General features: G+C 40.6%; 1 protein-coding gene across 1 annotated transcript in view; it reads right to left on the reverse strand.

Moving 5' to 3' along the window:
- The window catches only part of LOC117297069 (midasin-like), a 96,870-nt gene that overhangs the window by 83,452 nt on the left and 293 nt on the right, over positions 1–13,125 (reverse strand). The window contains exons 2-15 of the mRNA XM_033780197.1: positions 12,614–12,917; positions 12,129–12,338; positions 11,647–11,718; positions 10,623–10,901; positions 9,139–9,323; positions 8,186–8,270; positions 6,982–7,190; positions 6,265–6,477; positions 4,528–4,739; positions 3,864–3,997; positions 3,349–3,485; positions 2,411–2,515; positions 1,515–1,628; positions 436–507 (exon numbers count right to left, since the gene is read on the reverse strand). Of these exons, the coding sequence (XP_033636088.1) occupies positions 436–507; positions 1,515–1,628; positions 2,411–2,515; positions 3,349–3,485; positions 3,864–3,997; positions 4,528–4,739; positions 6,265–6,477; positions 6,982–7,190; positions 8,186–8,270; positions 9,139–9,323; positions 10,623–10,901; positions 11,647–11,718; positions 12,129–12,338; positions 12,614–12,883 (2,297 nt within the window). The 5' untranslated portion in view covers positions 12,884–12,917. The remainder of the gene's footprint in view (positions 1–435; positions 508–1,514; positions 1,629–2,410; positions 2,516–3,348; positions 3,486–3,863; positions 3,998–4,527; positions 4,740–6,264; positions 6,478–6,981; positions 7,191–8,185; positions 8,271–9,138; positions 9,324–10,622; positions 10,902–11,646; positions 11,719–12,128; positions 12,339–12,613; positions 12,918–13,125) is intronic.

Consider the following 13,125-nt stretch of genomic DNA (forward strand, 5'->3'; position numbering starts at 1 on the left):
ACAGAGTGAAAACCAGAAATTATAGTTGACAGTTTCCTTTATAAGGAAATAATTGCTGAAATGTGAATGACACTGATGATGTTATATTCCAATACACAGGGAAAAAGAATCTAAAATCACTCTGGCAATTTTAATTATGCATCTCCCTATAAAGGAGAACAAAATAACTTGAATGAGGACTACATTTTTCTATGAAATAAAAATCGTTGTTTCACATTTTCGAACACGAGAAATAGCCTGGAAATATGACGAGGCCAACGCCTCTACTGCCCCTGGTCTTGGCCTTGGTGGCAACCTTGGTGCCCCTTCAATAGTTTCCCATAGATGTGAAGATTTTCCACTTGAAGTGCCCTTTGCAAAATGAAAATTCCATGCCTGCAAGAAAATGACTCAAACGAACACTACATTTTTTCATGGAATTGTAAGAAATATTACCTGTAGTGTGGTCTGTGCCCAGTTCCATCAGCTAGTTTCACATGAGCTTCTTTACGCACGGCCAAGTAGAACCTATCACCAATAATAAATACCAATCTCAGTACATAGTCATAGTTGGTATGGTGTATTTTAGGGAAAAGAAAATAGTCAAAGTGACATTCATGTCAGAATATATACAGAGGCCATTCACAACACAGTTTGCCGCTCCAATAGACCGATCCATTAAGCTCCCTCCCATTGCGTATTGACCAATCACAACGCAATGAAGGTCCGACAAATCAAGTCCGACATGCGTGCGCGTATGCTTGGCGCGCGGCAGAGTTGTGCAGAAAGGCATTGGAGAGGCTCACATGTTCTTGCACAAACGCGCATTGTGGGCAGAGCCTAATGGATCAGTCTATTGGACCAGGGCCCAACTTCATAGAGCGATTTCCATTTTATAGCGCTGCTGACCGTAAGCACACGATAAGGCATGCTAACCTTCCTGTGCTTACTGCACGATGACCTCACAATGCAAATCCATGGTGAACGACCAATATGGCCGCCGAATTTTTCTGCTAACCTGTGAAATACACTTGCACCGTAGCAAATTTTTCTGATTGGGTCCAGGGGAAGCTATCTTTGAAAAATATCGTATGGGAAAATTTAACTACTTTTGCATGGGTCCAAATTCATAGAGCTGTTAAAGCACAAAAAGCAGCTAAGCACAACAAAAGTATGCTTATCAGAATAAGGTTACCATCCAAACTACCATGTCAAATGTACAAATTTTGACTGGTATCCTGCCCATTTCTGCTAAGCAGAAATGTATCAAGCAGTATTTTCTGCTCAAGCATCTCTATGAAATCGGGCCCAGTTCTTTACGAGTCTCTTTTCTTCTGAGGCTAATAATCATTGCTGAGAAGCTGCATTGTGAAGGACGCCCTCGCCTCGTTTCGAAAAATAGGTTTGGAAACAACCTCCAGAAACACCACTGCGAAGTGTCCAATAATTATCCATATTGGACTCCAATATCAAATTTTGGAGCGTTGAGTCAGTGAATACATGGTATAATAATGGAAATATGGATTGATACTCACTGCACGATTCCGTCCAGTTTATCGGCAGAGAGGGACAGCCCTTGTAGGTAGCTACTAACAAGTATCTTCAGATCCTGTGTCTCTTCCAGCTCATCTACGTACACCTCAGTAAATCTATCACAAAAATTAGAGAAAAACCTTTAAAGTTTGCTGAACAAACCCTAGAAGTATGAGTTTAATTGCACACTTGTTGTATATTATTTGCAAATTGTCCTCAAAACTGTTAGCGCCAAAGATTATTTTGATTATTAGTTTTGGTTTATTTGATAACAATAAAAACACTCTTGCAGCCAGACTGGCTGAATTAAAAAAAAAAAAATTAGCAACAAAAAATGGAATAAAAAAAAATTAAAAATTAGCAACAAAAAATAAATTGTAAACGACAAATTACATTAACTTAAAGGAACACATTGCCTTGGATCGGACGAATTGGTCTATAAAAAGCATTTTGTAACCATTTGTTATAAAATGCATATGGTTGGAAAGATGTTTTAAAAGTAGAATACAATGATCCACGCATATTTGCCTCGAAATTGCGTGATTTTCCTTTAACTTTGCGAACTAACACGGTCGGCCATTTATGGGAGTCACAAATTTGACTCCCATAAATGGCCGACCGTGTTTGGCGACGAGGTAAGAGGAAAACCACGCAAATTAGAGTGATACTTGTGTGGATCATTATATTCTACTTTTAAAATATCTTTCTAATCATATGCAATTTATAACAAACGGTTACAAACACTTTTCAAAGACCAACTCGACCGATCCAAGGCAACGTGTTCCTTTAAATTGGTAAATCCACAAGTGAATTTAGTGATAATAAAAGATATTCAGATTTTACATGTTTTCTAAGAAATTGTAAAACACTACAGAAAACATTTCTTTGGGAAACCTACCTATTCCTGATGCCTGGGGGTAATTCTTTCTTGCCGATATCGGTAGCTGGATTCATACAAGCAAACAGTCGGAACTTCTTGTGTCGAACAATAGGATCCAAATCACTGCAAGAAATCACATAACAGAAAAGCTCCATTACAGATTTATCGAGTTTTGCCACAAACTCGGAAACTGTGCATGCTTTTCACCAGTGGTGGCCCTTCAAAAGTTTCCCGTTGACCAACATTTTGCTTTTTGAAAAATGAAATTCGAGGCCTGTAGGTGACACAAAGCCCATGTTTTTTTTTAACAGATGTACAGACCCCTTGCATATGACGCCACCAGGGTCCTCAGTGAGATGAAAAGAAAAACTATCATTGGACCCAATGTTTGCCTCAGCGATGACCCTTATGCAAAAGGTCTAAATGAATGCGCAAAGAATCATTCTGGTTGGGGAATGTCTTAACGTCAAATAGTGTTACCCTCGTTCTGGTAGTTTGATTTTTTGCTTCAGGGAGGGCGGCCTATGGAACAGGTCTAAATGAATGCGCAAAGAATCCTTCTGGTAGGGGAATGTTTTAACGTCAACTAGTGTTACCCTCGTTCTGGTAGTTTGATTGCTTTGCTTCAGGGAGGGCGGCCTATGGAATAGTAGGTCTAAATGAATGCACAAAGAATCATTCTGGTTGGGGAATGTTTTAACGTCAACTAGTGTTACCCTCGTTCTGGTAGTTTGATTGCTTTGCTTCAGGGAGGGCGGCCTATGGAATAGGTCTAAATGAATGCACAAAGAATCATTCTGGTTGGGGAATGTTTCAACGTCAACTAGTGTTACCCTCGTTCTGGTAGTTTGATTGTTTGGCTTCAGAGAGGGCGGCCTATGGAATAGGTCTAAATGAATGCGCAAAGAATCCTTCTGGTTGGGGAATGTTTCAACTTAAATGTCCAGTCGTATTACCCTCGTTCTAGGAGTGTGACTGTCCCTCGGGTGCTTTCTAGCAAACCACTCAGGCATTCCAGCGTCTCTGCAGTAGCCAGGTTGATCTCATCAAGAAGCACCCAGTCCCCGTTACGCACAGCTTGCACCAAGGTACCCTACAAGGCAACCAGCAAAAAAACCATCACTAATAACAATAATTATTGACAAAGGTAAAAACCAGCATAGCTTTTAATAAGAAGCACCCAGTCCCCGTTACGCACGGCTTGCACCAAGGTACCCTACAAGGCAACCACCCAAAAACCATCATCAATAACAATAATTATTGATAGATGGAATATGTAATTGCCTTTTTGTTCACAGAGCTCGGGTAAGTACAGAACATACAGTGCTAACACACATTAAGAAAAAATAAGCTTGAGCACTTCTTTGATTTGATCTAGCATGTAACTGATCCATCTCGCAATGGTTTCCAGGGAAACATTTTGCCACCCCTAAAGAAATCCTTGGCAGAACCCTGTAGTGGTAAAGATTACCTCAACAAACGAGAAGGCCAGAGCTTTTTCAGAATGCTGCAGTTGAGTCTTCAGTTTAAGGACTCGTTCTCCGATGGATCGCCATTGCAGTCTCTGAGCTGGACTCTCTTTCCCCGAGCTACTACCTGCCTCTTCTGAAATGAGGAACCAAAGTTAAAGGAACAATACAGAATTGGTGTTTGCTAACGAAACAGTTGCTGGCAGTTTAAGCACTTTATGTAAATCACCATATACATGAACTGACAAACCTGTAGCAGTTTGAGATCGATCGGCCAGCGGGGTCACGAGAAAATTGTGAAAAACCGATTACACATTTCAAATGACATCGATGCAAAAAAAAAAAAATGAATAAAACGCTCACTGAGCAATAAACTCTAATTGGGAAACTATTTTTATTTATTTCTCATCCAATATGACATTTCAGGCAGATATATTTAATGGGGTGTTTCTACCATCATCATCATTAGACCGTGTTTTTTTTATATGTAAATCTGTGATCATAGACAAGTTTTTTCTGACCAATTCTGTAATGTACATGTACACCACTAGAAATAAGTAGTGGGCCTGGTTGTCCTTAAGTCCATTGGAAGAAGCCCTATGAACCTTCCAGATGTTAAATTGCATACTCTAGATTGTTACCGACAACATTTTATATTGACCATACCATCATGGCTGCTTTTTTCAAATCTCTTCATTGCAGCTTGTTGGCAGTGACTGATTAACTTCAGCAGGTCCTGCCATCGTCGTGATGAGAAACATTCTTGCAGATGGATCAGGAACTTCAAGTTCTGCTTACGAGAGAACGTCTGCAGAAACAGCGTCTCAAATTCCTCGCGCAGCGGAGAGATGAGCTGCCTGAAGTCCACTGGCTTGAATCTGTTTAAAAAACAAAGATTTTTGTTATACCTCGGTAACAAACTGTGAAGTTTGATTGGTCGAGAACCAATCATGTGACGCGCAACAAAAACGCATGTTACATGGCTCGACGGGCTGGGTAGCATTAAAAGTGATGTACACCGGTGTACATCACCTTGATCGTTCCCAGCGTTGGTCAATTTCCAGCGCTGTGTCCGAAACAACCGCGGGTATGAGGGAATTGTTTCTTGTTCGTCTGCTAATTAAACAATGAATAGTCTGTCGTAATAATGTTTGAAGATGACAACAGAACTTCGAGAAGAGGAATAACAATTATACAAAGGTGTAACAAAACAATTGTTGCACGCTGTGACTGGGGTCCATGGATTTTGTACACCCTTGAGGGGAAATGGCACCCTCGGCTTCACCTCGGGTTCCATTTTCCCCCTCATTTTTACCCCGTCACAGCGTGCAACAATTGTATAATGGAAATAGCTAATGTTACAGATGCATCCCCTTTGGCTCTTTGTATGAAGGAAAAACACAACAGCTGACCTTCTAATGTGTTTCTATTTGGTTTGCGGTAACACCACGTGTGTATCTACCTGCCAGGTAGATTATGTTCTTTTAGAGAACTTGTCTTGCTTTATATTCTACTACACCGCGGAGTAGATATTCAGAATTTGGGAGACTTTCCAGTTCTGAAAAGAACAGTCCTGCTTATTAACTACTAACTGGACGGAAGGTAGAAAATTGGCCGGGACTACTACTTTAGCTTATGGATCAAGAGTAATTCTTGTTTATTTACTTCACTAACGCGGAGATATTTCTTAATTGGAATCAACTTTTCGACAAGCTTGCTCTAGTCATTGTCACTGGAGACTGTAGAGTGGAAGTGTTTCTATTGGTTGGGATAACAGATGATTAAAAAACTGAATAATCAAATTTTATTTCATCATAAAGGGCTCACAGAGGATTCAAAATAGTCAAGCCATTGAATCATGAAAACAAACCTTGGGCCCAATTTCATACAGCTGCTTAAGCCGGATGCATTGCATAACAATTTGCTGCTATTCATTTTGGTTTTTACCCATATACACCGATGTGTGTATGTTTACTCAGTACTTACCCGAGGCATATTGCTCAGGTGGGATTTGAAACCCACGACCCTTTGCAATTCTAGAGCAGTGTCTTACCAACTAGACCACCGAGATTGCCCAGTGGCTACATGCAGTTCAATTCTTATGTTTTAGCAGCGGGTACTGCAAACGATTAAAAGATGTTAAATTTGCATCGAGGATAAAGAATATTCATTTTGTTTTTTTTACCCATATACACCGATGTGTGTAAGCACTGTATACTTAGTACTTACCCAAGTTCTGTGAAAAAAATAAAAATCACATGCATATTACTCGGGTGGGATTCGAACCCAGTCACATTTGTCTCATGTGACACGGTAACCTTATTCTGGATAGCATAATTATTTTATGCTTAGCTACTTTAATTGGGCTATTATTCCTGGAGAACTTCAAATCAAAGCTCTTACCCTCCCAACAGGTCAGTGCTGTCGCTCTGCTGGTTCATATTGATGACCTTTAACCTTTGACCTGTAAGATCAGCAAGGTACTGTACGGCCGATGTTTTGCCTGTTCCTGTCTCACCAACCAGTAGGACAGGTTCGTTGTTGTTGATACAGACGGTAACGCGTTCAAGGAGGATGCTTGCCTGCCTGGTGAAGGCAAAGCGAGACTGCTTTTGTCTGGAGGATTAAAGAGAAAACAACAGTAAACAAGTAAAGTAAACAACAGCATAACAGATGATGAACAAGAGGGAAAACCACTGGCGTGTAATGAGGTGCATGCTAGCTTGATCGCTAGCTAGACCAGCATGCACCTCATTCAACAGTTAGTGCTTGAGCGCTTGCGCAACGGGATATTGCAAAAAGGTCTATGGAAACCCAGTGATACATTGTAATCCAAAAGAAATCCAGTGGTATTCCATTTAAAAAACCTGTTGTAATACAATGGAAATTAAACCAGGTAAACATACTATTAATAATAAATGCACATTTATAAAGCGCCTTATGCAATGCCTCAAAGCGCTTTACACAAATATAAAAATCAGCCACATAAAAAAAATCCAAAGAGAAAACACTCAGGAACAGCTAACAAGAATATTAAGCAGAAACTATGTAAGGAAATTGTCATGTCAATGTTTTCAAAAAAGAAATCAAAAGAATGTCGAGATTTAATTTTGTATTAACCTGATAATCTTCGGCACATCGTCCTCCTTCCTCGATAGCCTGGCTCTTCCCACAGTCACAGACTTTTGTTGGATGTCTATATTGGGTTTGTAGCTCTTGATGAAGAAGCCACATTTCTCCAGGCTAATGTTGAGCCTCACCCCAATGGCTTCAGCAACGGCTAATCTGGTCCTAGGCTTTGGGAGGACTGCACAGAAACAGTCCATGGCCTTCAGAAGGAATCAAAGAATAGACGATGTGACCTCTGACATCACTCGTAAACCATAACATGATTCGTGCGCATACTGCCGGGCAAAACCTGTGTTTTGGCAGCCAGCTAGAGAGTGTATGCAATCTTACCATGACTACGCGTCTTTTTGAACGGCGAAACGTGACGCATACAGTGTTTTGTCAACAGAGGGCGGTTTGAATGTAAACATAAGTCACCTCGTCTATAAACATACAAATTAACAAAGTATCCCTTTGTGTATGTCAAAGGCACCCACAAAACTTCAAGGGTCACTAGAGAGGTTTAGCTACGCAAATTTACCTGAACGTTAAAGTGAGCGTGTGAAACTACTTTTCGCGGGCACCACATGAAAAATGCGCTAGCGAAATCAAACATCAATACATCTGTGCAGTCGACCCTACATGTGCGAATGGGGTGATGCCATCTAGCAACAGCACAACATTTTTGTGTTCATATTTTTATTTATTTTTTCCTAACAGCTAAATTTCCCAAATACATCAGTGGTTTTTTTCAGAGTGATGACATGTGCACTGCCGTCCTGTACTTTTAAAGGGTGTGCATAAGATTGGTAAGAGTGAAAATATAAATGTTCACAGAATTGCACACAACGTACAGAGTATAAAGATGGTCGTAGTGGGAAACTCCCTTTGAAATATGTTTGCTTGAAATGCAATAGTTTTTGAAAAAAAGTCAAAAATTCAGTGTTTGAAACCAGTGAAAAAATTTATGGATTTTTCCACCCGTTTTTTACTGAGTCCAATGACCGACTTCACAGGTTTGTTATTTCAAATATTATAATATGTTGGGTCACATCATGTGCTTTAACACATCAAACAGTCAACCTGTGAATATTTCGCCTATCTCGCCCCCCCCCCCCTTCCCAAAAATTGGCAGCTGCGATTGTTGCTGCAAATTAAAATATTCAAACATAATGACACCATAACTCTTAATCCGCCCTGTTGTCTCCTTCCATACCTCCATGAAGACTTGGTTAGCGCTTTGGTGCATCTGCGAAGCATCAAAGCTTGCTGCAATCCGACCACACCACTTCAACAAATCCCTGAAAATGGGTCACATATCAAATATTTGCTGTCAAATCTGTCAAGCATGTTTCAAACTATTAAACTACGCGATACATACCCAAGCTCTGTATTTACATACAATCTGTGTAATGAGGCATATTACTGGTGTGGGATTCCAGGGATGTGATAGGCTATTGACAAAAAAAACTGAAATGTGGGCACAAAGCATCAAACATTGTAAGCGCAAAAAAAAAAAGCATGCTTGGCAAAGCTTGCTTACAAACATATACTTTGGTTTTAAAAGCTCAACTCTGCAACTTGTGGGTGTCAATGTGGGTTTATCTTCATGTTTTCATGAATTTAATCTTAAAGCCATTGGACACTTTCTGTACAGAAAAAAAAATGTAAAGTTCACAGATTTACAAATAATTTACAGGGTTTACATAAGGTAATGGTGAAAGACTTCTCTTGAAATATTATTCCATGAAATGCTTTACTTTTTGAGAAAACATTAAAACAATATCAATTCTCGATATCGAGAATTACGGATTTATTTTAAACACATGTCATGACACGGCGAAACGTGCGGAAACAAGGGTGGGTTTTCCCGCTATTTTGTCCCGACTCCGATGACCGATTGAGCCTAAATTTACACGGGTTTGTTATTTTATATATAAGTTGCTATACACAAGTGTGGGCCTTGGACAATACTGTTTACCGAAAGTGTCCAATGGCTTTAACTATGAAAAAAAATAATTGAAAAAAATAGAAAATTAAACAACTAAAAATTGGTAGGTGAAAAAAAAAACGATATCCGGATAAAAACGGAGGAATCACATCCCCTGCCTTAACAAGATTAACAATATTGTCTGCTTATGGCTTAATAAACTTATTGTAGCTACATACCTGGTTGATATTAATCGTCCCTGGTGCCCAATGAACTCGGCTGGTGTCACTACACGCCCATGCTGTTCCATGGTGTTTTCCTCCGTTGTGTCCTGCGTCTCATGGCTACCCGATGACAACATGCAGAATATATCAAGAAGCTTATCAGCAATGGAGGTCAACTTGGGGTAAAGGGTCACCACAACCTGGTGAGAGAGGTCAAATTAATTGTTACTTACAGCAATCTCTTAGTGGCTTAGTGGCGTGTCACTGTCTAGCGGTTAAGAGCGCCGGATTCAAGCTCTAGGCCCAATTTCATAGAGCTGCTTAAGCAGAAAATATTGCTTAACATTTGTCTGCTAAACAGAACTGAGCAGGATACCAGTCACAAATTGTACATGTGACATGGTAGTTTAGTAGGTAACCTTATTCTGGTAAGCATATTTTTGTTATGCTTAGTTACTTTTTGTGCTTAAGCAGCCCTAACAAATTTGGCCCATGTGTTTCTGATCAGCAGAGTGTGGATTCGAGTCCCGGTCATGACATGTGTCCTTATAAGCACTTAACCATAATTGCTTTGTAAAGTTTGTAATGTAGTGCTGTCCGCTCTACCAGCCAGGCTTCTGATTGATGATACCCAAGCCTATACATATGGACTGTAAAGGGGGCAACCCTGTTTAAACCCCAGGAGTAGGTGGCAATGGCCCCTGGAAAAATTTATTGTAGCCCACACCTTGAAGTGGCCTTCAGGCCTTGTGTGACTGGTGACTTGCACACACACACAAAAATAAAAATTTTGTTTTTGTTAATTCCCAGTGATGTCCGATCTCACTGTAATTTTATTTTTTGGTTTATTTCCCAGAAAGCCTTGCTCGATCGTAACCCCTAGAAGTGTGTCTTTGATATACCTTAAAGGAACACGTTGCCTTGGATCGGTTGAGTTGGTCTTTTAAAAGTATTTGAAACCGTTTGTTATAAAATGCATATCGTTGGATAGATATTTTGAAAGTAGAATATAAAGATCCACACAAGTATCACTCGCAATTGCACGGTTTTCCTTTTACGTCGCGAACACACACGGTCGGCCATTTTATGGAGTCAAAATTTTGACTCCACAAAATGGTCGACTGTGTTTCTTTGCGATGTAAAACGAAAACCGTGCAATTTTGAGGCAAGTTTGTGTGGATCATTATATTCTACTTCTACTACAAGCGATCTATAAGTGTTGTGCATTGGTTCCCTCCAATGCCATGAGGGTTTTTCTCCAGGCCATCCAATTTCCTCCCATCAGAAAAATCAAACACTTGCTATCTTTGGCTGTGCTCTGTGGTCATATATAAGTTGATGTGGCTGGCTGCCAAAGGCGCCCTCGCATGCCTACTGCTCAAACGCATTAAAGTCGCATCCTTCGCAATTCAGCTTCTCAGCTGTGAGTGCGGATAACTAGCCTCCCGAATTACCATTATTATTATTGCTAATAAGTTTGAGCGTAGACTTTCAATTACCTGTTGCAGTTCTTCCCTCGAGAGTGGCTCAACGTGGACCTTGGACCACAACTGATCCAGCAAAGCAGCATGGGAAACATGCTGTCTAAAGAAACCCCCATGCCCAGCTGTTAACCTTTGCGTAGCGAAGAGCTGGAAACCAGGCGCCGCCCTGACGACATCACCATGCCCTGGCATAGACAGGGAACCAGTCTCTAACAAGGGTACCAGTACGGAGACAACATCCATCGGAGCGTAGTCAATGTCTTCTAGAATGATCCAATGCCCACCAGTAACAGCCTGGTTTAAAATGAAAAAAAAATGGAATTACTCATCTGCCCTAGAATAAGCCATTTTGGGATATGGTGGACACAATATTATGACACTATTAGGTTTGGGTAAATTTGTCTGTAAAAACCCAAACTAAGCAGTGCACTCTTATAGTGTTCACCATAACTCAATAAGGCGAATGGCAAAGGTTGTGGGTTCAAATCCCACCGAGTTTTATGCCTTAGGATATTTCTTTCGCAGGAATTGGGGAACTAAACACACATCTACATGTAGATGTATGGGTGTAACCTCCCTCAAAGCAAACTCCCTCAAAGGGATATAAACACCAAGCTGGCAACAGCCAATCTCTCTCCAACAAACATTGGTTTAACATCTACGATTATGAACTACACAAATCAAGAAATTGTGATTCAGTAACTAGACAACAATATTTATCTAGTCATTGTGAAATCAGCGGTAAGCTGGGGGATTCGAACCCACAACCTTGTGAATGCAAGTCATGCAGTCTAACCAGTTGACCACGGTCCCTAATTATCCCCAATGCAAATTTGACATCTACATGTATTACACGTTTTCATTACTTGTGTTTAAAGGAATGCAGAGCATGCATCTAAACGTATCTGAAAACAACTGGTTATAAACAACTCCAGCTGGTCTTTATCAACCATTTAAACATCCCAACGTGATGCGCTCTCCACCATTAGGAATAGCGAAACTGTCTGAGGTATTTATGAATGTATGTTTTTGTACGTACCTGGGTCAGTGTTCCTGGTTGCCACACAAACTCCCCTGGAATGTCAGTACAGCGGTACGTGCCAATAAGAGCCTAAGAAAAAAGGTTCATTATTATTGTTACTATCATTATGATACATCTGGTAATTAAATCAAGGATCCCTTTATAAGTGCATTTAATCACTATAGCTCTTAAGCCAGAGGAAACTTGTAAACAAGGGTGCTTGCTGTGTGAACCAGAAGTGCGGGGGTTAACCCCTACTCTTCTAAGAAGTGTTCTGGGTTAATTTACGTGTACTAGCAATCCCAGTGCACAGGACCTACGGCCGAATGTCCCATCGGAAGGACAGAAATCACTCTGGTTAAAAGTATAACCACTCTGGTTTAAAGTCGAACCTCTGCTGATCAGAAACACCAGAGTAAAATAAGGACACAACCTGTGAAAGGAATACAAAACGGAAACTTTCAGCTTTAAATTTAAATGATGGAACGGTTATAACTTACTTTACTGTCTGTCTGATCGCCAAGTTGTATTTTCAGTAAATTTGGTGTCTTCCTCCGACCTGTGACTTGTGCCAAGTGATCCACAAGAGCGCTCTTGCCACAACCAACAGTGCCCTCAAGCAGCACAGCTGTGCCGGATGACACAGCTAACGCCAGGCTGTGAAGATTGCGAGCGGTCGATGGAACCCTTACTAGAGTCTTAGAATTATCCTGACGAAAAAAAATAAAAAGAATAATACTTTGGGGACTACAAACTATATTGACCCAATTCACACGACATCATAAATCTTGGTCGTGCTATAAAAACTTCCGACGAGTACTATTTATTAATCCTTACGATACAAATGGCAAGCCATAACATAGCTGGCTGTACAGGAGGGAATTAAGGAAAATGCCACAAATAACTCTTGCTATTAAGCAGAGACTGGTTACCGGCTTAACCACCAGGTGAAATTGGGCCCATGTTAAGAATTAACGCCACATACCTGTTTCTCAACTGCTGTTTTTACTGGCAGCAAAACTCCACACACTGCGACAGTAGCTGAACTCATGTCAGTGTCAATCAACTGATGCATTGTGTGGGTACCGCTCCCTGATTTGTCAGGGTCAATGGTCATGTGTGGATTCAAAAGGAGCTGCTTCTCGTGGCTGGACGCTTCGTTCCGTTTGGACTGCTCATGTTGGATGGTGAACTGTCTCAAGTCGTCGTTGGTGAAATGACGTCTCAGTAGATGCTGGGTCTGCTGATCACCCATGTTGGTCAATATTGCATCAATGCGTAGGGCATACCTGTGAAGTCATAATTGTATTGTACTGTATTTGGTTTTGTTTAACTATGCCAGCGAACCACTGTTAAGGGAGAATGCTGTAGACTTAAAGGCATTGGACACGTTTTGGTAAAATAATGTCAAAGAACAGTGTTATCACTTGATGTATCCCATCATATGCATCAAATAACAAATCTGTGAACATTTGGGCTCAATTGGTCAACACCCTT

The sequence above is a fragment of the Asterias rubens genome, chromosome 11 (assembly GCF_902459465.1).
Source record: "Asterias rubens chromosome 11, eAstRub1.3, whole genome shotgun sequence".
Lineage (NCBI taxonomy): Eukaryota > Metazoa > Echinodermata > Asteroidea > Forcipulatida > Asteriidae > Asterias > Asterias rubens.